General features: G+C 43.2%; 1 protein-coding gene across 12 annotated transcripts in view; it reads right to left on the minus strand.

The window, feature by feature from the left end:
• The window catches only part of CACNA1A (calcium voltage-gated channel subunit alpha1 A), a 1,156,221-nt gene that overhangs the window by 200,423 nt on the left and 929,757 nt on the right, over positions 1 to 26,041 (minus strand). For 9 of the 12 annotated variants that reach the window (XM_069230415.1, XM_069230416.1, XM_069230412.1 and 6 more), the window contains 3 exons: positions 25,577 to 25,673; positions 12,543 to 12,648; positions 9,785 to 9,892 (listed from right to left, as the gene is read on the minus strand). In XM_069230415.1, the coding sequence (XP_069086516.1) occupies positions 9,785 to 9,892; positions 12,543 to 12,648; positions 25,577 to 25,673 (311 nt within the window). The remainder of the gene's footprint in view (positions 1 to 9,784; positions 9,893 to 12,542; positions 12,649 to 25,576; positions 25,674 to 26,041) is intronic. The other 3 variants (XM_069230407.1, XM_069230410.1, XM_069230406.1) reach the window with 1 other exon arrangement.

Raw genomic sequence — 26,041 nt, forward strand, 5'->3', positions numbered from 1 at the left:
CACTGCAAACCTTTTTCCGGCTCCTCTGAAATCTGGATACAATCAGACAGATTTCCCTGATGCTATACCTGGTGGAACCTCAGGTCCCTCTTCAGAGCCTGCATATGCCACATGGCATGTTTCACAAGCAGCATGCAGGAGGCCAACAATCCTAGCAGCCTCAGAGTCATCCACATTAAGATCCAGGACAGAGGCTGAAACATCGAGATCATAGCAAGAATTTCCTGAACTCTCTTCTCCAGGGGAAAGGTACGAAACCGTACCATATCCATAAAGGCTCAGATGAAAGGGAGCGTCTGCGGAGCCAGGAGTCAGTTGTATGTTGCAACAACGCATGCGAGAACCACGCATGCCTGAACAACATAGTCGGAACAACCACTGCAATGTTACCACGAATGCCTTCACCACGCATGAGTTTGAAACGATTTTTTGTTGTAAAAGCATGCCTAGTAAAGGCATGTGTGGGAACGACATGTGTGGTTCTAGCATGCTACCCCATCAACCACCCTTAGGTCCAAAAGTACCCCCAATTAATACTAAAACTACCCCGACCCCCCACCTGCTCCCCTAAAAACAAAAGTACCCCAACATCCCCCACCCACTCTGAGCCCTAATACCTTCCCTGACTCCCCACCCGCTGTAAAAACAACTGACACCCCACCCCTGCCCCTAGAAATCAAATTACCCCGACCCCCCCACCCTGCCCCTAAAATCCAAACTACCCCAAACCTCCACTCCGCCCCTATAAACAAAACTACGTTGACTCCCCCACCTCCATCCCTAAAACAAAACTACCCTGACCTCACCACCCGCCCCTAAAAACAAAACTACCCCGACCCACCCACCTCTAAAATCAAAATTACCCCGATACCCTCCACCCAACCTGAGCCCTAAAACCTTCCCCGACCCCCACCAGCCCTAAAAACATCTGATCCCCTACCCCGCCCCTAAAAACAAAACAACCCCGATACCCCCACCCTTAAAAGAAAATAGACCAACCCCTACCCTACCTTAGTCCACCCTGCCCCTAAAAACGACCCACCAACCCATCCCCATTTACCTGACTGCGCCCTCTCCCAATTCACCCTAAAGAAACAAACAAACATCCCCCCACCCTGTCCCTAAACAAAAAATAGCCCAACCCCGCCATCCCAAGCCCTTTATCGACCCCTACCCTTAAAAACTACCGCCTAACCTGCATGACCCCCCACCCTAAGCCTTACCCTTAAAAAATCCCGAATCCCCTCACCCCACCCCTAAAAAAACAGCCCAACCCCCTCACCCCCACCCCAAGCCCTTTATCCACCCCACCCCTAAAAACTACCCCCCAACCCTGCTGCAGCCCCACTTACCTGATCGCGTCCTCTCTGCCTTTTTCTCTGCCTTAACCAAGCATATGCATAGTTCAGCCCATGTGTGGTTAAAGCAGAGAAAAGGTCATGCGTTGTTCCGGGAAGCATGCTTACGCTTGCGTAGTAAACATCCATGTTGTTCCCAATGCATTATTCCGGATGTTTCCCGGCAGGGTCTGATGTTCTTGGTACTGGAAACTCCTACTGTAGCCCTAAAGGGGGCGCAATTGCTAATGGGTCTGTCTGGATGGTAAAGACATGCACAAGGAATGTGCTGTTGCCTGGCTTTCTTTAAAAACGTTTCAGAGCAGACTCCGTTTTCTCATCAAAATGGCACATCCATCAGAAATGCTTGGACATTCATACAGAAGCCTGTAAATCTCATCCAGGCATGGTACCAGGTTCCACCCATCGCCTGACCTAAACAATTAGTTGTGTCCGAGCCTGAGTGAATTACAAATTTAGCTGCGTCACAGCCATCCTGGATAGTTTGGATTAGGGACACTTTGAGGTCACGCGGAACTTCCATTAAGATTTGGGCCTCTGGGTCCCATAGGGCATGGGAGTAGCCGTCTAGGAGACTGCTGGTGTTTACTGACTGTAGAGCAAGACTTATGGAGAAAAAGATGCTGTTGCCAAATGTCTCCATACTTTCTGCCTCACGACCAAGCAGGGTTGTGGGAAGGTATTGGAATTAACCATGCTGGTGGACGCATATGACACCAAGCTCTCTGGCGTTGGGTGTTGGGTAAGAAATTCAGGATCGCCTAGGGCTAGTTTATGGTGCAGAGAGACCTACTGATTAAGTAGTTGTCCTGAACATGATTTCACTCCAGTGCCCAAAAGGATGTCTTAAGGGTTTTCTTAAGTGGTAATAGACGATCTACAAGTGCTTGAGAAAGCTGGAGTACCTCTGTCAGAACATAAGTCTTCAACTCCATAGAACATAGCTGTAGGTGCAGTATTTCTGCCACTCTCTGCATAACAACAGCGTGGGAGGAGCTTTCCTCAGGGCATGGAGGAGAAACAAGGCCAGTATATGGAAAATAATCCAAGCCACTGGCATCCTGTAGCACCTCATACCAGTTCTCATCATATTGGGGGGACGAAATCTTCCCCTTCCTCATAACTGTTACTGTCTCAGTCAGTGCCGAAAAGATTGTGTAAATTCTGAGACCTACTATATGGTAAGGGCTAGGTATCCGAATCAGGTGGGTTGCCAGCTAGCTGCACTCCGTGGGAGTATGGCGCAGCCATGGTCAAGGTGGCTTCTCCTTGATGCGAAGGGAACTGCTTCAGTGGATGGCATCAGAACCGTAGTTGGCACAAGAATGTGTGTGGAACATGAGGCAGGTTTTTTAAGGGGCACCAAGGACACTGAGGGTGAACCTGCAGACAAAGGTCTGACTGGAAGCCTTTGCGGATCCTTGAAGCCCAAAGGCAAACCAGAAGGAGCTGGTAAAGTACTAAAACTGTACAGCATGGACTCCTTAAAAGCCTCCACTTACTGCAACATCACCAATGAACCTGGAAACTTGGCTCAGATGGAGATCAGACTTGAAACCAGGTGGCACATTGACACACGTGCGCCCTCTCTGGAGTTTGAGAGTGGTGGGAAGGGAGCAGATTCCAGTTTTGACTTATTAGGCTTCTTCATTGACTTACCCGACAAACTCTGACTGTTAAGATGATCTGCTGAGGAAATTACTTTGAAAGTGGGAACAGGGCCTTCTTTTCCACTTGGACAGGTCACAGCATGGAGTCTTCAGATATTTAGGGCTACATGTATGAATATCAGGTTTTGTGACTCGCAAATTGCGAGTCCCAAAACCTGATGTACAACAGTGTCAATGACACTGTTTGCGATTCCCAAATTACCTACCTCATAAATATTCATTGGGAATGCCCGCCCTCACAGGGATGGTGGCCTGCTGTGGACAGCAGACCACCGTGTCTGTGACTGCTTTTAAATAAAGCAGTTTTTAAAAAAAAATGCAGCACAATGCATTTCAAAAACAAAAATGAAAAGTTTTCTGTTCATTTTTTCAGAGCAGGACCACTGTCTGCTCTGAAAAAATATTTTCGCTACCATTCACAAAGAGGAAGGGGTCCCATGGGGACCCCTTACCGTTTGCGATTGGGTTACCACTAATTTGAAATTGGTGCTAACTGCGATTGTTTTGTGACCGCATTCACGGTCACAAAACAATCCTACATCGCACTGCGACTCGCAGTTAGGAAGGGAACGCCTCTTTCTTATTGTGACTCGGAAACCTATTTTATGATTCGTTAAATAGATTACTGAATCGCAAAATAGGGTCTGTACATCCAAAGTGCAGTTTGCGACAAGAAAAAAGGTATGTACATCTGGCCCTTAGCAACATATAGCTTTGCCTGCAGTCCCATATGGTCTTTGGATTCATTTGTGCGCAGTCATCACAAGCCCTGGAATCGTGCACCAACCCTATGCACCACAGACATACTTTGTGAGAGTCTGTCATAAATATCCTTCTGCGACAGTCCCCACAGCCTTGAACCCTGTTGTCTCACGAGGTGACATTTTCCCTTGCACAGTGGTAAAATGTTTGAACAAAAAGGGTCTTGAAAAGACCAAAGAATAGCTCCAGATTCAGGTCTGAAAGCAAGGAAAGAAAGTCATTGACGTCAGCGCGATTTTTACATGTACATATAACAATCTTCTGATGTTGTACATAAACACCACAGTGTTAAACGATTCGGTGACACCTCTAAAAGTAATTTTCAGGGCAGCGTTCACTGCATTTTTCTGTCAAAAACTACAATGTAACATGTAAGCCACATTGCAGCATTTGGTGTAGAAATGTGCTTTAGGGTGAACAATCTGCTGCAACATAAAAACAAATAAGGGAAAGGTCCCTGTCAGATCAAAAGTGCATGAGCTGTACACACTGTAACTTTAGGAAAGGTGGCAGCTTTCACTACCCAGCATGCAATGTATTGACAGCTTGCCTCGCAGTCTCCGTTCTTTTTGAATGGGAGAATATGACGTGCCATAGAGTGAAATACACTGAGAATCTGGGAGGAGGGAGGGTTGTTTTTTTAATTTAGGGGGAATATCTACAATGCAGAACCAGGATTACAAAGAAGTAACATTTTATTCTGCTTCTTAGTATTCTCACTGATAGTAATAGCCGTAGAATAGAGTAGCAAGCATATCCTACACTATGAGGTTGTCAACATAAGAGAAAATTTTGTTTGCAATTAAGGCATGTGGTACAGCTGCAATGTGTTTTTGGATCTCCGAATTGAACAAATTACGTAATGCAGTTTGACCCATCAATGTATCAGCTTGAGAATCTTCATCAAGACAGTAATGTCTAGAGAAAGGATGAATAGATTTCTAGGTTACATTTTCCGGAGCAATAGCCTTCCTCACCCAAGTGGCTGAAGTTGCTTTTCCTAATGTGGAATGAGCTTTGGATTTACCAAGTAGAGGATTGTTTGCTAACACTTTAGAGCATATAATGAGGATGTAACCCATTGGGCAATAGTCTGTATGGAAAACTCTAATCCCGGTCATAATGGACCATAATCTACAAAAAGGTGACTATATTTTCCAATGGTTTAATATTTTCTGGATTAAAAAATGTAGGACTCTGTTTATATATAGCAAACGTAAAGCTATTTCTACTGTGGATGATGGATTGGAGAGAAACACTGGGAGAGAAACAGTACAATTAACATGTAAATCTGGTATTACTTTGGGGAGAAAATAGGGGTGTGTTCCTAATACGATCCTGTTGTTTGGAAAATCAAGTAGAGTTCAATAGCAGATAAAACCTGTCATTTAATCACTCTAATTTCAAATGTAATGGAAAGTAGGAAAGCAACTATTCAAGAAAGATCATCCAATGGAGTCATATGGATAGGTCCGAAAGAAGGAGTAATGAGTTTAGGGAGATTAGGGAAAACCAGATTTAACTCCCATGGGAGAGCACGCCTTTTTGACTGGAGGGTAAATCTTGGTTAGCCCTTACAAGAAATCCTTGACCACAGGGATTGTGAAGAATTACATTTTGTGGGGGCCCGTACAATAAGCTGTTATGGTGGCCAGGTGAACTAAGATTAAAGTAAAGCATACTTAAAATTGGACTGTGCAAAATGTAGCAAGTAAGGGAAGAGAACTTTCTTCTGCCATGAGAGTGGATCATGAATGATATTAAGGCAACAAATCACAAATCATTTCCATTTGAAAGCATAGGGACTCCTGGTAGATGGTCCCTTTCTTTCCTTGAGAATGTTCATACAATCTGCTTGTAAAATGTAGTTGTCTACACTGTATGACCCCACGAGCCATGCTATAAAATTCAACTGTTATATGTTGGAATTGTGGATTTTCTCTCCGTCCTGCATCAGCCACTCCATAACTATCAGTCAAATGGGACCCTTTGAATTTGATGATTACTGAGTATCAGCGGTGCTGGGGGAAAAGCTTATAGAAATTTGTTAGACCAGGTGATCAAAAGAGTATTGCCTATCAACTCTGGGTCCCAGATTCAGGATCCGTAGTTTGGGCATTCTGAGTTTTTGTTAGTTGGAAAATAAATCCATTTGTAGATAACCCCATTCATGAAAAACGGACTTTAGTAACTTGTCTTTATGCTCACACTTGTGATTTTCGTAGAAGCATCTTCTAAGTAGATCCTCCTATTGATTTTGAAGGCGTAGCAGGTCAACAGCTCGAAGGGACAAATTCTTTGTTATTAACCAATGCTAAATTGCTTGGGCTTTTCATGATCTTGCTCCTCCCTGCTTGTTTAAATAGTACATGGTGGTGGTACTATCCGTTTGAACTAGAACTGTGTTCACGGACAAGGCTGGAAGGGAAGCCCCGAAGCTAGCTGAACTCCCTTTAGCTCAATCACGTTGACGTGTCATAGTAGTTGTTTGGGAGACCACTGACCCTGAATTGTAAGATTGTTCAGACATGCTTCCCATTTAGAGAGGCCAGCAATGCTCACAATGATCTGACTAAGAAGGTCTTGATGAAATGGGACTCCTTTGAGTAGACTGTGTTTGTTGAGCCACCACTGACAGGGCTGTTGAACTTACAGAGTTAAGTCTATTTTGTCTTCACAACCATTGTGGTGTTGTTACTATTGGTCTTCCAAGCATTGTTGTAGTGAGCTCATGTGGAAACAAGCATTGAGAACTAGAAAAATGCAAGAGGCCATGGATCCTAGGAGAGATATTTGTCTGACTGGTGGCTTTGTGTTGTGTATTCATTTGTGATATTTCTGAGAAATGGTACACACTCTGACCTCCAAAGGAAACATTTCTCCAGTGATTGTGATGAGAGTTGCTCCTAGGTAATCCAGGTCTTGAACTGGAGACATGGTAGATTTTGTTCTAGATTCCCACAAAGACCTAGTGCATCTAATGAAGTGACGGTTATGTTGAAATCTTTTTATACTTGATATGCAGTATGAACTTTTATCAGCCAATCATCTAAGTATACATAGATGAAAACTGTTTTTGCAGAGGAAGGCTGCAACTAGTGCCATAAATTTGGAAAATGTTCTTGGTTCTTACCTAAGGTGTATTGGTAATATCTGTTCCTGATAGTGAGTTTTACCAATAAAGTAGCAGAGAGATTTCATGTGGATTTTCCCTATTGAGTTGTGGAAATAAGCATACGAAAGATCTGTAGAGCATATGCTGTCTCCTTTCATGATTTGAGGATAAATGTGATGTGGCATACGCATCTGAAACATCTCCTTTTTGATGTATTTGTTGCTTTTTCATCTCTTTGTCAGTACAGGGGTTAAAAACTATAGGGACTGAAAAAGACAGGGTCATTATTTTTAATTGTGCATCTGACTTTAGAGAAGTTAAATGAAGCCATGATGCTCATTGTAAAGCAATGCCATTACAGCAAGTTGTAGCTGCTAGGTCTGCGCTGTCTACTTCTGCACTTATTAACTGATTAGAGAAATCTGCCCCTCATTTAAAACTTTAAGTAAGGCTTGTCTTTGTCTTTTGGTAGGTCATGTGCAAAAGTTAGCAGGGATCCCATCAGTGTTCTGTCATACCTGCCAGGAAGAGCAGCGTCAGAAGCCGATTTAAGGGCAATGGCCACCGATCTGCAGACCTTTCTACTAACAGTGTCTTTTTCTTTCTGGTGGTACCGCTGTCTCTGGTGCCCATGAATACTTCTTGTGCACTGCAGAGACTATTAACGGAATCTGGTTTGGGCTCCTGGCAAGGAAATACAGGATTGTGTTGTGCAGGCCTGTATTTCTTGAAGAGACATGGAGTGGCTGATTTTAAGAAGACTGGGGTTAAAAAATGCTCTTCTGCACAACCTGTAAAGCCTGGCACCACTGGTAAAATTGGTTGTGGCTGCAATGTCTCCATTATTACCAGTACAGAACAGTAGTGGATCTCTTTCTGTATGCTGACCTTTGCTGCACCTCTAACAAGCACATCCTTGAGTGTTAGAAGGACATCCTCTGGGGATGATCTTAATGGAGAGGTTGGAGTCGAAGTTGGTGTACAGGAAGCGTCAACTTTATGGCCTCTTGATGGGCTTGGAAAAGTGGTGTGTGATCTCCTCCATTTATGTTGTCTGAAGTACGTGACAAATGAGGTGTTGTGGGTTCTGGCATTCTTGGTACTCTTAGAACATCCTGTGGCAAACGTGGCTGTGGGGTTCTTAGTGCCAGAGGAGTGACGACATGGTGTGACACCGGAAAGTCTGGAAGAGGTGGTCAGTAGCTGTAATGCAGCTTGCAACAAGTCCTCTACAGTTAGGAAATGCCTTTGTCTCAATAGTAATGTAGGTTTGCCTAAAGGAAACTGCAGCAGAGTGTTCGATAATAGAGTATTATTAATCCTGAAGACTGCCTTGATGTCAATCTTCTTGAAGCTAATCCTTTCAACATCGATCTGACTGTAGACTTTGGAGTCATGGACATTCTTTGTGCACAGATATGAAGTCTTGATGTTGATGATGGTGCCATAGAGTGTGTTGGAGTTGAGTGTCGACATTGTAGAGTCATAGCCATCATATGTCAGTGAACAGATGGAATCATGACTTGTTTTACAGTCAGTGTGGTATTTGTTGCAGTAGTAGAAACCAGTCTTGACCTCAAAAGAATTGGTACCATTGATACAGTGATTAGTACCTCAGATGAGTACCTGAGCTATCAGTGTCTACATGACTTGAACTGCAGAGCCTCTCGGCAACGAACATGTTGGCGACCATGACTTTGATATCAACCCTTGCTCTCCAGACTTACATGAGTGTACGGAGCAATGGAGGTGATTCCACTGATGTTTCCCTTTCTTGTATTTACCTCTGTGGGTGTCCTATTCAAAGGAGGAGCCTGGTGTAGTCAAGAAGGTCCTCTCTTTTTCCCTCTGTTTCTTAATTAGTTCCTCTACTCTGAGGTCTTATAGTTTTCCTCGCAGGAGTATTCCTCTCGGACTTCAAAAAACCTTTATGTCATTTTTTTGTCAATGAGGTCAGTCTTTAACAGAATGTGAGGTAGGCCACACATAGATCATGGAGATAAGAAACACCTTTCTTTCTTCCCCTGTTGGGGCACTTAACAAAAAGCGAAGTCACACTGAAGAGAAGAAAATTACCTAAAGTTAACCAAACATAGGGAATATCTGGTATTCTTCAAAAGACGTTGAGTGAATATTGAAAAAAATATTTTCTGAAGAAAAATCCTCAGAAACAATTACGTTGAAGATCTCTGAAGTGTTCAGTTCCAGTCAGCACAAGCTGTAAAAAAGAACTAAGGATGTAAGACAAACTGCCAGTACAGCGCACGCTGGTTACTGGAAGCTATTGGCGCTCTTTAAGTTACAGTGTACAGAGGCACCTTTCCCTTAATTTTCCTTCACAGTTTCAGCAGATTTTTCATTATGTAGCACATTTCTACACTAAATGCTGCAATGTATCTTTTATGTTATTTATAAGATTTTAGTTTTCTATGTAAAAATACAGTTAGCAAGTCAAATATTTTTTAAGGTATCACAGAACTGTTCAACACTGCGGAGTGTACCTCCAATGTCACAAGATTATTACATATTCATACTTATATAGAAAAACAGCCTGGGGTCCTCGCACACAGGTGGAACTAGTCTACTTTTGTCACTACGACTATGCGTGAGAATCCTATGAAGTGGAAAGTTATTAATTTCCAGATAACACTTCTACTGCCAAAAAGGGTTGGTGTGAAAATGTTCTTCTCATGACAGGGATGTTTAAACGTTAGCGATTATCCAATTATAATGCCTAACATAAAAACCTAATTACATTATTCACAATAAATCAGTGGATTATCTTCCTTGCAGCCCATGCAGTGGTCCAACCTTGTAAGAAACTGGAAGTGAATGTGCGTACATACAGGTGTGTGTGTGTATGTGTTTGTCAGTCTTACATTTATGTGGAGTGACCAGGAGATCCAACGTCTTCTGGGACATATTTGGCCAGATAGCCATCATCTCCTTCCGAAGCTGGGAATCCATTTGCTGCTTGTCCATCCCACCTACAGAGATCAGAAGATTGGGCATTACAAAGGGGCATGGTCTCATGTGGGGCAGTTAGTCAGCAGGAGTTGTGGGCCTGCTAGCAACTAAGGCTTCCAGAGCAACTTCTTATACATTTACGAACATTACTCAAATAAAATATCTAACATTCGGCCTTTCAACAGCATGGCTCACAGACAGAGCATAAACACCATCACCCACACCCAGCAGTCCATCTCAACAACACACAAACAACACTGAAAAAGTGGTTTTACACTTTGTAATACAAAATCAATATTACAGTGTTTATGCAACTTCCTCATCTGCCATTAACTTGTTAACTTATTATTATACAATTATAGATATTAGTAAAAATATAAAATACACTTTCCTCAAAAACATCATCTTGGTGTGGGATTGTCACAAATTCCTATCCTTGGCTCTAACAATAATCCTATCGTAGGCCTTATCTCTTGCCCTATCCCTAGGACTAAAGGGCAAATTTAGAAATTGTGGTAATCGACTTACTGCCTTCAACTGCTGTATGGCCCATCTATCCATTTCTAAGTTTCCTTGACTCATTTACAGGTGTGGGAAGTGCTGTGATCCTGATAGTGAAGCCACAGTCTTCTATGCTGTAGGAAACACCCCTACCGGCACACATCCTTTGTTGACATGACATTTGAGGACCTACATAAGGCCGGCCTTTGGACACCAAATCAACCTTTATTTTTCCTGGATAGACTATCACGCACAACAATATTTCTCATTGAAAGATTTCACACAACTCCTTACAGAAAGTCTATATAACTGTTCCTCACATATAAAGTGCTGGTTGCTTTTGGGCATTGAAGATGGCTCTATGCAATTCCCTACAGAAAGTGCCACAACACCATTCTTCATAAAAAATGCTGCCACAAAATCCCATATACAAAGTGGCCATGCTATTCCATACAGAATATGTCCCATCACCATTCATTACAGGACAGCATCCTAGCAGAAAGTGCTGCAAGGCTATTCCTTACGGACATATTAATTTGCTATCCCTAGGGCACTGCTTGCACATGCTGGTATCCCAAATTTCTCTAATGGCCAGTGATAACCCACAGCATTGCAATCTCCCCATAAGGCTGGACTAGTGCCACTCTAATTTGTCTACAAAGATCAACGGGCCTCTCTTCTTGCTAACAATGGACCAATGACGGTCATATGCCCTAACAGTATAAAAATAATCTGACTCTCCAATGCACTTTAGGCTTCTAGGCTTCTGTAAATTATCAGTAATGAGTATGAGTGTGTAACAAACAAAAGGTTAGTTACCATGTAAGCATACGCTCTACTATGCGGTTACATCTAGCCTTTGATAACACTTTTCACTAAATCTGTTGTCATTGAGAGGGATGGTTCTCCTGAGCCCTTGCCGACCTCTGTGTATGTTAATAACTTGTCCAACATTTTGAACAGAAAACAAAAACATGCTGAATGGGACAGGACTATATTGATAGCACACTAGGACATAGAGATACAGGCTCACTCACTCACAGAAGGCATATAGAAGGTTGAGTAGGCGCAACCTAATTCAACCGCAATACCTGATGAACACAATAGCACACTCCTATGTTTTTTGTTGAAAGTGACAAGGTCCAACAACTCCAAGGAGTCCCTGGCACTGAGAACAATTACTGAAACCAATGAGTCTCCGCCACAAAGAACAAATACTGAAACCCAAGACTCACTGATCACAGTCACCCAATTTCAGTAAAAGGTCACTAAATATACCCCCTGCCTGCAACATTCTATTAAGCCTATGCCACTGGGAAAAACAGCCTGCACCTGATAGCCTACATACAAAGACTACCAACAGCTCCACAGGCTAAGAGCTGCAAAATGGTGTATTATTCGGAATTCAGCAACATGTCGACAAAACATGCACGCTGCTTCCAATGCCTTGCTGCTAGTAAATACATGCACCTGCCTTTTCCACGTTTTAATTTTTTACAAATCCACCACCACATGATAGCTCAACACACAAACATTGTGATGCCTTCTACACACACCATTAGTACTACTTTTGCCTTGCATTTGCCAAATGCCCTGCATGCCAGTTTCCACTTGCTCTGCCACCTACTTGCTTTGCCTGAACACATCTCCACAGTCCCAAGTCCACTTATCTGCCAGCACAGTTACACAGATCACACTCTAAGCGTGCCATTTCCCTACTTTAGCATATTAATGACAGCATGTTCTGAAATCCTTCAGAAAATGTGATTGCCCCTGCGTGGCTTGCATGCTCCACTGCAAACAAGCTAATCCACCAAACTGTAGTAATCTTGGCTTTTAAATCTCTTACAGATGCAAGACAAGAACCTCTGAGATAGCTTAGGTCATGCAATCATTTTCATTCCAGACAGTACACAATTGTATTGCAACACACACACAAACATTTAATAAAAACTGCTAAGATGCAGAGTTGTGCCCTACAAATACCAGCACCATAACACAACAGACACAGATCCCATAATATGCTAGGAATACAGTGCCTTTTCCCCTTTCTGTGGTGTATAATGTGTGCACAATACATCTCACAATATAGCCTCAGCACAGTCAGGCCCTTTAGCGAATATTCTCTGATGTATTTTTCCAAGATTGGGGCAGGCTTGCAGCACTTACCTTTTGCAATTTTAATATCCAGTGCTGTCCGGATGAGTGCCATGAGTGTGGAGTTAAAGTGAACGCTGTTGTCATCTGCCACAGGAAGATCCATGCGCAGAAGCCTCTGCAAAATTCAAGCAGAACATTTTATCCAGCTCACTCATAGTACATCTTCATGAAACATGAGACCAGCTCTGGAGAACTCGAATAAGACAAGATGCTTTTCATTATCTTTATTCCTGTTTTTTCCCCTCGTTTACTGAGACCCAAGGGATTCTAGAGTCAACATTCTCCATGCTATCTTGTCTCATTCTTCCAGCTATGACCAAGAGCCCTTACCATGTCCCCCCTCAGTTATTCCCCACCTGTAGTTCGACTTCATCAATTTATTTTTCTATGAATAGCCTTCAGAGTTATTTCCCACTTCTCTCCTTCCAATTACATTTAGATTACTCTTCTCTACCCTACATCATCGGCATCCTAGTATCCCTAACAACTACCAAATCTGTTCACCTTCATCTAAAGACACAAGTCTCTATCTAGTGCTCTGACTGACATTCATAGACCTCAAAGACTTTCCTCAACAGCCTGACAATCACACATGACCAGTAATAGTTTTGTTTCTCCTACTAATGTTGCGCCTAACGAAGTACCATTGAAAGGTTTCATCTGATTGACAAGACATTCATCCTGATAAGGCTCACTTGAGGTTCTCCATTGTTTGTGTCCATTTTCCACTCAATTCAGCTTCATCTGATCACCACCAGCCTACATGGCTCTCGCTCCTTGTCTTCCTATTCTGCTTGGCAACTCTTTGGAGGAGGGGGCTCTTTGTCTCTACCTATGAGGGTGGATTTTTCGGCATTTCTTTAACTGACTGATCTTAAACCTGATCAGCAAGGGACGATCCAATTCCTTCCACCCCAATCCACCTATCGTGCCTATAGAGTTCTTCAGAAGCTGGCTCACACCATTACAGAGTCAAAATATCAAATGAATGTGCAATCAGTCCCAAAGGCAAGCAAACGGAAAGAAAAGGAAGCAGCAAGAAGGCAAACTTCACAAAAAGCCATCCCAGTTTGTGCCAACCTTGAACCAGAATGACAATGCACATGTCTGACTGACCACCGACAAGGCATCACCGCCTGGGTCATGCAGTGGGCATGCAGCATGCAACATGCAGCACAGATGTCAAACGTCCACAGGACCAGCAAGGCACACAGAGAAGATAAAATCAGTCACAACAAGGACCTCGAGACTCATTCATAGCTCTGGTTGAGACTAGCCAAGGGGGCGTCCAGGTTCCTGCTCTTAGTGCAAAGGCGCAGAGAGGGCCTCAAAGGGCGCACTCAGTAGCTCAGCTTGTTTTATGTCAAACGCTAAGTGATTCTGGGAGCAGCCCCGACAATAGAGCTAGCTCTGTGAGGTTGTGGACAAGCGGGACGGTGTCAGGGCTCAGGCAGTAAGCTTTGTCACTAAACATCTTGCCCCCATGTCACCTTTAGAATATTTCAGGAAAGAAAGCAAAACGAGGAAGGATAGAAGGTACAAAGCAGCAAGATAGAGAAAAGGAAAGAGAGAAATTGAGGTGGGCAAGGATTATGAAGAGTTATTCAGTCTAGAAACTGAGTGCTGGGCTTGATGTCTGGAAATCCAGACAGGTTCGTTATAGTCCTTCAAACCAGCTTGAAGGAATGGCAGCTAGGTAAGGACAGCACAATTAAATGTCAGGTTCCACGTCTGTGGGGGTAGCATGTGCTGCTATATAGACTGTAGTGAGAGAGGGTGCTGGATGCTGGGGCTTCTAAATGACAGGTCATGCATCCCCCAAATCTGAGAGGAAATATGATTGAAACTTGGATGTTCTAGAGGGGCCCAGGGGCTGATGAGTCAGGAAATGAGAAGGGGAGGCAATCCAAAAATGAGATTGCAGGAGGAATCCAGAAATGCAATAGAAGAGGACTGTATCAGGTGCAAGTTCAAACTGGTTGAAAATTAAAGTGGTCAGTGCTGAACATTACGTGGAATGAGGAAGTGCCTATTCAGAAGAGAAAGTTGCCTATTTGTAGTACCAGTTCTGCTTCATGGGTGATCTTTCTTAATTCATAAACAGTAGAATACTGCTACACGTGTAGAGTCCTGGAACAGGTTTTAAACATATTCTATAACAAATCTAATTTAGTATAGTACAGACAACTAGCCCACAGAAGGCAACATATTCTGCCTTTATGCTTTTTATGGTTTAAAACAGCCAATTAAACAAAATCACTGAAATAAGGGTGATCAGACAGAAATCACTGAAAAACACTGCCAGTCTTTGTCAAAGAAACACATTGTCGGATTTTGGGTTCCCTACAAACTTTGCAATGAGAGTAAGAAAGCTGTCCCTGCTCCCTTAAGAATTCTAGAAGTTGCACCTGTCTCGTCTTGCACAGAAGGGTCCGTAAGGCAGTTTGTTTCTGCAGATCACACAGAATGAGGATCTAGATATCCAGGTAGGAGAAAGATATGAGCATACGTTTACAGGGTAAACCTGTGATAAAGGGTAAGGAACTTTTAGCTCTACATCAGGGGATCGCTCTGAGATTCATAATCAGTAGAATGGAGTAGCAAACTTAACTCAGCACTCTGCGGAAACCAGGATCATACAGTAGAAGAGAAATCCCTGTTCCAAAGAAGGTGGTCAGGGAAACTTGCCTCAGCAACAGTTCTGAAGTCTGGATCATTGCACTAGTGTTTTGTATATGTCTGAACTGTTCTACAAGTAGCAGTCTCTCAAATATCCGGAATAAGGGTACTTCCACTACAGGAGCATGGGCTTCCTTCCCCCTGGTTGAGTTAGACCTAGCTTTCACAGAAATCTGCCTATTACACTTTTAGTTATGGAATAACTTGTAATGGCACAAGACATAATCCATCAGACTATGGTTCATTTGCCATGTATATACAGCACAATAGTTGACAACTGTTTGGCTTTGCATATATATGTCTTTGGTTTCATCTGTCTAGTAACAAACAGTCCTTTTATTGTCCATTGTAAGTAAAGATTACCTTTGCAGGAGAAGATGGATTTTCATAGAAGGAAGAGACCAAAAAACCAACTGTCACTATAGATACTCATGTAAGGGTAAACTGTACAAAAATCTTGAAGTTCAATCATCCTTCAAGCTGAAGTGATAGCCAGAAGGTAACCACCAGGTTAAATCTTGAGTTATGCATTGCACATTAATTTAGAAAGCACAAGGGAAATTTCTCATGGAGGGGGTGGTCTCATCAATACTGAATGGAGGAAATCTGCTCAAGACCTTGTAAAAATCTTTAATTAAAGGAATCCGGAAAACTGATACTTGAGAAAGACATTTCTGGTAAGTGGTAATGCAGCTATCTATACCTTATTCAAGAAAATGTTAAACCACCCTTAGCCAGGTGAAAGAAATAAGGTGTTACCATTTCTTTGTGGCACATGTATTAAACCATCTACTTTTCCAGGTATTCTAAATAGAACCTTTTCTATTTGAACGTTTAAGAACACACCATGAAATGGTGATTGGCTTTCTTCAAAATGTCCAAGCAGCCATCTGGAAGATTCTAGTTTCCATGCTATGCAAGTCAAGTAGTCAAGGCCAACTACAGAAGGCTGGAGAGAGGGCCTTTGTGGCATGCTTGATAAAGATCCTGCCTGAAAGAAAGCCTTTTGAGTGCATGGACATGTACCTGAAGAAGAGCTGGACACCAGCATTTGTGGGTCCATTCTAAATCATCGTAGAGTTAAGGGGTTGGTAGAGATAAAGGGAGGTAAGGGTGTTTATGGGGTTTAGGAGTGAGTAGAGCTAATGGAATGCAAGGGTAATGTTAGGTTTTAGAGGTGGGTAGAGGTAAAGGGAGATAATTGTATTTTTAGGTTTTAGGGGTGTGTAGAGGTAAAGGGAGGTAAGGGTATTTTTAGGGTTTAGGGGTAGGTAGAGGTAAAGGGAGTTAAGGGTAATTTTAGAGCTTGGGGTGGATAGAGATAAAGGGTACTTTTAGAGTTAAGTGGTGTGTAAAGGTATAAGGTGGTAAGGATTTTAAAGGTTCATAGAAGGGAAGAGGTAAAGGGAGGTTAGGAGTAAAAATAAAAAAAAGTGGTTTGGGGTGGTTATTCTCCCCCCCCAAAAAAGGAGCCAAAAAAGTTTATGCATAAATGTGTGGTAAAGACCCACGGAGAGGCAGGTGTGATGGTAAATCCCTGGGATGCCAACAGGTCGCCATCATCTGGACATGGTTCACAACTGTTTAACGTGAGCCTGCCTTTAACAACTAGTTGTCGAGGTGCAGGAAGACTGGTATTCCAATCCTCCTCAAATGGAAGCAGCCACAACTTTAGTGAACACCTGACGGGCACTGTGAGGACACCTAAGGGGCACTAGTGAGGTCAAAAGGGAGCATTGACAACTGAAATCGCTCATGGCCTACCCAAAAACAGGTAGCAATTGAGGGTTTGCAGGTCATGGGAGAGTAATAGGCATCCTGCAAATCCAATGCCACCATTCAGTCACCTAGATCCAGGGCAGACAGAACTTGGGCCAAAGTGTGTATCCTGAACTGGTCCTTCTTAAGGAAGAAGTTCAAGAGGTAGAGGTCTAGAATAGGACAAAGTCACCATGTCCCATGTCCGAGTAATGCCCCAGGAGGCAACTCACCCTCTGAGATCGAAGGGCAAGACAGGCAGAGGAGGACATCTGTTTCTCAAATGCCTCCATATGTTTCAACTCTCTGTGTTGCGGGTGGTCGGAAACAGGTTTGGGTTTAGTAGGCTTGAACCATGAAGCTCATTGGTGTTGGGTGCTGTAGGAGGAAAGGTGGGTGCCCCTAAGCTGGTTTGTGTAGTTAAGTTATTTCTCTATTTACAGGGGGTCAATACCCTGGCCTCACCCAAATGCCCAAGAGGTTATCTGTGAGACCCTCATTCAGTGGAACCAGTGGTTTCAATGAGGTTTGCCCTGGATGCAGCGCCTAAGTCAATACATTTGCCTTAACCTCCAATAAGGGAAGCTGGAGGTCAAAACATCTGCTGCCCTTCTAATTACCAAGGCTAAAGAATACCAGTCCAGTATTTCGGGAACTATCAAAGGCCTCCTGGAGGTTCAGGAAAAGATTTTCATTGACATATACTTACAATCTGTCAATGTCTGGGTCTGAGAATCTATACGGCAGTGAAAGCATGCAAGAAAAAGAATGTGGATGTGAGAGAGGTTGAGCTGGGTGTAACTTTGATTGTGGCTGTAGAGGATTCACTTGAGTCTATAAATCCTATGAGTTTCCCTTTCAGCATTGGCAGCATCGCTGCTCAAGGAACTGAAGTGGTATTTGGCAGCGGGGAAGGAATTGGAGCAGGTGTCAGCCCCGGAGTTGGAATGGGCCCCGAAACAGGGTCAAGAAGCACAGTGAGAGATGGATCTGCAGCTGGTATCCCAACGTGAGGCATCTTCTGATCCATGGGCTGGAAGGCAGGCCGGAGGAATCTGAAAGGGTACCAAAAATATGCCTCTTTGAAGGTTGAAATTTGTTGTGGGGCTGCCGATGACCCCGGAAGCTTGGGGAGGATGGGGACTAGTGCAGGAGTCAGTTCCGTGTTGGGAGACCGTGATCTGCCGCAAGATGATCACCCACACCCTAGTCACTCTCAAGTTTGACTATGGCAACACACTCTACGCCGCACCACAACCAAGAACATCAGAAAACTACAAATCATCAGAAACGCAGCTGCAAGACTCGTCCTGAATCTTCCTCTCCAAGAACACATCTTCCAAAACCTGAGGACCCTCCATTGGCTCCCAGTAGAGAAGCGAATCAACTTCAAACTACTCACCCACACCTACAAGGCCCTGCACAGCATCGGACCGGCCTATCTGAACCATCGCATCTCATTCCATAACCCCGCCAGAGCCCTCCACTCAGCCCAGCAGGCGCTAGCTACCGTCCAACGCATCTGAAAAACTACCGCCGGAGGAAGATCTTGTGCATACCTCGCAGCTAAGATCTGGAACAACCGGCCCACGAACCTCAGACAAAGCCCTTCTCTCACCATCTTCAGGAAGAACCTCAAAACATGGCTCCTCAAATGAGGCCCAGACCCACCACCAGCGCCTTGAGACCCTTACGGGTCAGTAATTACGCTTTACAAGAATTGATTCATTGATTGAATGATGCCCATGAAACATCTCCTAGAAAGAGTGGGAGCTGTGTCTGGACTTCTAGCAATTTTTTTCTTTGACTTACCTGAAGGTTTGGAGTGGAATGAAGATCTCTCATGGCAGCGGCCTTGGCACTGAGAACATGTCTGCATCCCTGACTTCAATCAGAATTGTGCATTCCAAGTATTCCTACAGTACTCGACAACACAGAGTTTGGCCTTGCAGTTCCAGGTGGCCTTTGGGTTCATCTATGCACATTTATTACACGACTTCGAGTCATGCGAGGAGCCGAGACACCAGAGAAAGACCTTGTGCTGTTAATCACTGACAACTGTTTATGTCAGTCTTTACAGGCTCTGAACCCTGTCATTTTAGGAGGAAGACATATCCCTTACACACAAGGGAGAATGTTCTGTCCACAGACAGAAATCGGGGCAGAAAACTCTGGATCCTCGTTGGAGGCATGGGAAGAAAGGAACTGACATGGATGCATGAAAGTGGCAATTACATTGTGGCCCTAACATCATTTCCGGCGTTGGACGGGCCTGATACAGAGCCAAACAATGATACCTACCAGCACACAAGGGAATTGCTGAGAAAAAATCTCCAAAAACAATCCTGCTCCTGTGGGTATTCACAAGGTGAGGACACTGTAGTTAGAAGTATCCATCAGAATGGCTATTTCTGAAAAGCCCCAGTCATCATGGATATAAGTGACCACTTCAATATTTATCACGTTTATTAGGTATTCATGTTGTTCCAGAAGATGGCTGCTTAATATGTCTTCCTTCCAGTTCTTAAGTTCATTCTAGATTACCTGTTGAAGGTTTATTTAGGATTTACTTGCTTTGTCAAGGTAAAATGAGATCTCCCTCGTAGATCTTGCTGTGCTCGATGGGACTTTTGCAACTACTAGAATTCTTCTAGAAGGACCAGTACTTAACACTCTTGTTGTAGCCTAAGAAGGGAGTCACATTTGGTGATTCATTTTTATTTCAGGTGGCTGCATTCTTTAGTGATTTCAGTCTAACATCCCTTATTTCGTTAATTCAAGTTACATCACTACTTTCAAATATAAATAAAACACAGAAACAAAATGGAGCATCCTGGAGGCTGGCTTTCTGTTTTACATGAAATCTAAATTAGCATTTATATATTTTCAAAAAGGGGTTTTGGAATAATGCAAATCTTCACGTATAGTCTACTGTCTATAAATATCACAGAGAATCCAATGAAGAGGAATGGGAAGTTATTAGACGGTTATATCTCCTGCTACTGTTTAAACAGTTGCTGCATTCTGCTCAGTTGGCAAGAGAGTGCCTTGGAATTGGGATTTGCCTTGAAAGAAGAGCTCTGTAGAATTTCATGGTACACACACTGAGGGGCTTCTGCTGATAAAGTGCAACAAAGTGCTCCACGTTTCGTACAGAAAGGTGGCTTCATTGTATTCATGGCCTCCATGTCTCCAAGGACACAATGTTTTATAGCAACCGAAGGCTTCGTAGCTCTGCATAAAAATGCAGCCACATACCATTTGTTTCCTGCATTGCTTTCCTTTGTTTCAGATCTCTTAAAAGTAGCATTGTTATCTCCACAATGGTGAATCAGGTGAAAGAACGGAACGGCAAAACAAGATGGACGTGGAAGGTGTTTCACTTTTGAAAACAAACTTCGCTTCCAATTTCCAGATAAATCATTGTTATTATTTTTACTATTTATGTGTTACCTAAAGGCTTTTTAAAAAAGAAATTGCTTCCTTGCTTCATTATTTTATTGATCCTACAATTGCTAAAGATTGTTCCATTATTTCTGCTTCCATTTTTAGGTGTCTTACACACTTTTTTCAATGGGAGGAGATAATAATCACAGAACTAAAGAACTGCAGGAGAGAAAATTATAATCAAAATAGAAGAACATCTGATTACTGTGGTGAATTAATGAAAATGAAAGAAAATGTATGTTGGCCCGGTCTGGTTACTAATATGCGAAGAACCCTTTGACGAAATTGGAAGTATAACTGTCTACGGAACCATAAGCTGGCTGCTTGAGAAACCTTTTTTAAAAACTGTTGACTAGAAACTGAAATAGCAGGAAATATAAGGTCAGGTGTGTTCTTTCCTTGAAGAAGTTATAATTGCGAAACCCACTGCCAAGTTATTTTATTTTCTCATTCTGATAGATTAATTCAGAGAGATAAGTGTGGTTTTAAGGCGTTCAAATATATCAAATCATTTAGGGATCTGAGTTGGGTGCAGCTTCTTCTTTTTTAATCTGACTTTAAAGATGCTACTTGTGTTGTTGGTGACAGGCAGCCAAGAAGATTACTAGCTAGCAAAAAAACAGGTGAGTGAAAGCGACATGGAAGTCGTGGTTTCTGAGAGGAGGCTTTAGTGTACATGGAACACCACAATACTCTGCGGTACATGCATAAAGCATGTCTGACCCGCAGACCAGCGAACTGAGGCCCACACAGAGGCCCCATATTCATAGTACAAACGAAGAGCTGCAAAGCACAAAGGCCATCAGGTGACGTCATATTCATCTGTGGAGTTCGGAAAGCTGCAAGCATAGATGTATTTATGTTTTGTACTGATTCACCACTGTAGGGTGCACTGACTGTACCAGGAGGCCCACATTGTGCTTTGTAGACTGGGCACACAAGGGTTTAAAAAGCACACAAGGGCTCCATCAGACATACTGCACATTAGTGGAGTCAAGCACTCTGGGATTAAGAGATAGTTAGAATTTCCAGATGTGCAGTGGACACCTGGAGGGGAAGGGCCTCACAAAATGTCTCCAATCAAAAAGGAACTACTGATGAGCTTTCCACAAATGGTTCCTCTGAAGGACATGGTGGGAAGGCCAAAGGTGGCAGTGCGGAAAAGTCAAGCTTGGAAGGGCAATGACAAAGGTAAGCCTAGCTTGAAAGAACCGTGGAGTTAGGCAGCTGGTTAGAGTGCCTTGGCAGTGGTGGGTTGCAGTTTGAACATGGCAGCTATTAAATGCAGAGGCAAGTGTTTTTATTGGTGAGATATGGAGAAGAAGTGGTGCAGGAAAAGAGGGCCTTATTAACAGTGCTGTTGTAACCAGGGTGGGGTGAGGGGGTCTACCATAGGAATCACTGGGTATTGAAATAAACTCACAGGCTTGAGCTAGCGAGGGCATCCTGAGGGCAAGATGGCACTGAGGGGGCTGAAGAAGTGAAATGAGAAATCCCAGGCCTGATTGCCTGGGCTGATGGAGTAACAGTGAATGAGTGGTGGGAGGTATGAGTCTGGGAGAAGGCAGAGAGACGTTGAAATTGACTGGCTATTACACATAGATGTACAGGCCTGACTCACCCAGTGTCTATAAAACAGCTAAATTAGCCTCCCTCCAGCCAAAAGAACGAACTATCTAGAATACGTAAACATGCCATTCATTGTACAATGACACATAACAGAATGTGATATAAAGTACTCTGATGCATGACACTACCTTGAGTGTGCATGTAGCATTTCTTTCACACAAGCACTGCCTGCCTAGACTGCAATGTGAGGACGTCAATTAACTCGCTGGTGTGTTCTTTAAAAAACAGAAATCGTTTACTGTGAATCTGTTGTAAACTATTTGATTCTACCATTTTAAAGCATATTGTCATTGGGAGCTCCTGCGCAGTTTGTGAAACAAGCTGTGATTGGCAGGAGGGAAGCAACAGACTGGTGGTTGAACTGCTACTATTCATCCACCGGGCTGAGACAAGAAACAAATGAAGGAGACTAGCTGCCACAGGTTCAGAGATTTCCATTTAACGTATACCCTCTGGTGGCCTATACCTTTATGGGCTGACATTTGTTGGAATACAATCCAAAGAGTCTAGAGTTTTTTTATACCACCTGAACTTAGGACTTGGAATCTATTGAGAACAGAGCCAATTTCGACCTATGACTTTAGAAACTAAGTGGTATCAGAACTTAACTGGAATGACCTCTAACCCTGCAGACTTGGATCTGTTGAGGAGAAAGGCTATGGGGAGGCAAGATCTTAGATGTAGGTATCACGGGGGACCATAGTCTGGGGACACCTGTAACACTGTCGACTGCATTTTTTGTGCATTGCAGCATTATACACTGAAAGGATGGCTAGTAGGGATCTCCCAAGAACATTGCACATAGAGGCACAAGTATTTAGTATATATCTGGTGCATACCATATATGATATCTTGATATGGCAACTGGTGGTTACAGAAAAGTATTTCCATTGGGAACTATGGCTCCAGAAACTGAAAATAAGCTTGAACTATGTTTATGTTGACACCGACTTAACAATTTGATTTAAATCTCAAAGATTAGTCGTATTTAGACTACGCCTAAACAATTAAACACTGTTTAGTTAAATATTCATAATGACATCAGGCCTCAGTCTGTTGGAGCAATCTAGAACTGCTGTCATGCTGACACTACGTCTCAGCCTTTCGGAGCCATTAAGAACATGGTCCATGCTGACACATGGTCTCAGTCACTGGGCAATAGCTGGAACATTCTTGAGTCTTCCATTGCCAGCTGGAATTTTTCTAGACTCTTGTTCATGACAACCCTTCGACTTAGCATTTATGTTCTTTTAGTATCATAAGAAAGAACAGACCATGCAGAAAACTGGAGTGTGGTTATTAATCACATTAGTTTAGACTTCTCGTCCCAGTGGGCTGTAGAGCAAAACCTGACCAAATGACAAGGAATTAATTGAAATATAGCTGACAATGGCTCACATTCTGTCCACATACTCTTTCTTAGGAGCTTAAATAGCACATTAAAGGTTGGAAGTAGAAACTCAATGCAACAACTCTGCTCTGTGAACGCGCTTTCTTTGGGAGGGCAGAGACCATAGGTTTTCAATTGTCTGATTCAGACCTGGCCGTCAATATCAAGGACTTCTGAGTGAGCGGTAGATAAAGTTTGAGGGCAGGTGAAAGGAAAGATATTGATATGCTGAAAGAGATAAAATGATGGTTGTAATGCAGAGTAGCGAATCCATTTCATTTGGGTTTGATATTGGACAGAATGTGAGTGGCATGAAGAAAGGGGTGAGGCGGAGAGCGAGAGAAGGGACTGTGACACAGGTGAGAACTGCATTGACAGAAGGGAAGTGGGAGACAGACAAGAGTGAGGAAAAGGAGCTATTTTACTTGAGTATAAAAAACAGGACCTTGTGCATCCTACTTTGTTTTATTTCGTTTAGTTATGATGTCATGCAATCCACAGGGTGAAAGGTTACCTTAACAAATACTCTGCGTTCAACAGAGGCTGTGGGTGCAGGAGTGACATGCTGCAGACCCGCACATCAAAACTCTCTGGGCACGTGGCTGGCCTGCAGTGCATTGTGGGAAAATGGTTGTTAACCATCCTAATGAGAAGACGTCTTTAGAAGGGACTCTGTAGACTTATAGATATGTGGGGTGATTGTTGCAGACGGGTTTGCGGGAATGAAGCGTTTCCTTTTATAAAAACAAACCGGAAGCCTTTTGCCTGTGTTCACCCAACTGCACGTCAATGTGCAGGCCATGCTTTGGTAACTGTCACTGGCTTTCAGTTTTTTTCTAATTTGTTAAGAATACTAATGCAGTGGAGAAATACACGTCTGCTTCACAGTAATTTCTACCTTCTTAGTAATGTCTCATTGAAAGTACAGCTGCCATGCTTGCACTGCCCCTTTTAAAGATATACCAGATCTCAAGAAAGACTTGATTGCCTCATTAAAAGCACAGAGGCGCGACTAAGAGACTGCTAAACATGCCCCCCCCCCCAAAGGGTCAGTACTGTTGTAACACAAGTATACCATCCCTTACATGCCATGTGCATGTTTTTTTTACAGGTATAACACCCCCGCATAACATGTCCACACTTTCACCCTAACAATAAAGTAACCCTCCTGAGATGTGTTGCTAGTCCGAGTCTGTTAATATAGACTACTATAATCACTGTTGTACTTGTGAAATGATTAAACAAAGCACGAGCTTATAGAATGTCTTTGCACCATAAGCATCTGTGGTCTCGGTGAGATATTTGTAAAATGGGGTGGTTGAGCATAACACGTGGTTTCCCATCATGCACTGCAGACAGCAACATGGCGTTTGACCTCTGCAAATTAAAGTGGAATGGTCCGTTTAGAGCCCTAAGTGGCAGGCATCAGATATGCCAGTGGCGACGTAGGAATGTCCACCAGGATCCGGCATACCAAACGCAGAAGGGGATTTGCTTACGCCCACTTAATACTGGAAGTCCACATTAGGAAAGGAGGCCAAAGCGGCCGTGGCTTGGAAGTAAAATAGACGCAAGACTAATGGATTAGACACTTCCGATAGCTCTTTGCCTGCAGAAAAGGACACCCTGTACCGTACGTTCAGCCTCTCCTTGTGACCTGTGGACTGCATGATTTGAAATCTAATTCACACGTCTTCCCGCCCAAAGCACAGGAGAAAAACAGCACTATCTGTACTTGTCAGAGATCTCAGGAGCCCCTCCAGGTCGAGGGGAGAAAGAAGAACAGGGGCAGGTCTGGATTGGTTAGGATGCCTCTCGTAGGGGGCATCTAGGCAGGCCAAACTGCGACCGCATGTGATTGCATACGACTATCACTGTAGCAAGACATCGCGCCTTGTGGGTCCAGTGAAGTCAAGGAGCACACTGACCTTCCCTCCCAGCCCCGCATCCCCCACCACCTAGTGGCCATAATGGAGTCTCTGGCACACGAAACACTAACGGACACACTGTACTTTTTAATTTTTTGAAATAAATGAGTGATAAAGAGATATTGAATACGCTCAATTAAAATTAATTTAGTTGTTTCTATTTTTGTTTTTTTTTCTATTTTGTTAAATCGTTTTTTATGTATTTATTCTACCTTATAGGCAACGCGTGCTGGGCATTTCTTCCCCAAACCCAGGGGTGGAGACATGTGTCTGAGCATCTGATACATGTCTGGGTAATTCATTCGGCCCCTGGGAGCAAAAAACATGAGCCAAAAAAGCACGAAAAAAGAAAGATGCAAAGAACCATACAAAAATCATAATTTTTTAAAAGAAATTTAAACGAACAAAAATGGAAGGAAAAAATAAAAAAAAGATTACTTCAACTGCTTGTCTGCAGAGAGACAGAGAGACATGAGCAGAAATCAGTTTATTCGTATGTTTTGGTGGTCTATAAAAGTGTTGATGATTCTTAGCACGCAATCGTTAGAAGGATTCGGGTGGGAAAATGGATCTGAGGAGAGGGTATGGAGGAATGAGGAAGAGGAGGGAGGGAGGGAGGGAGGAAAGAGCATCAAATGGAGAGGGGTGAAGGGAGATGTCAATGCAGTTTGCATTCA

The sequence above is a fragment of the Pleurodeles waltl genome, chromosome 4_2 (assembly GCF_031143425.1).
Source record: "Pleurodeles waltl isolate 20211129_DDA chromosome 4_2, aPleWal1.hap1.20221129, whole genome shotgun sequence".
Taxonomy (NCBI): Eukaryota; Metazoa; Chordata; class Amphibia; order Caudata; family Salamandridae; genus Pleurodeles; species Pleurodeles waltl.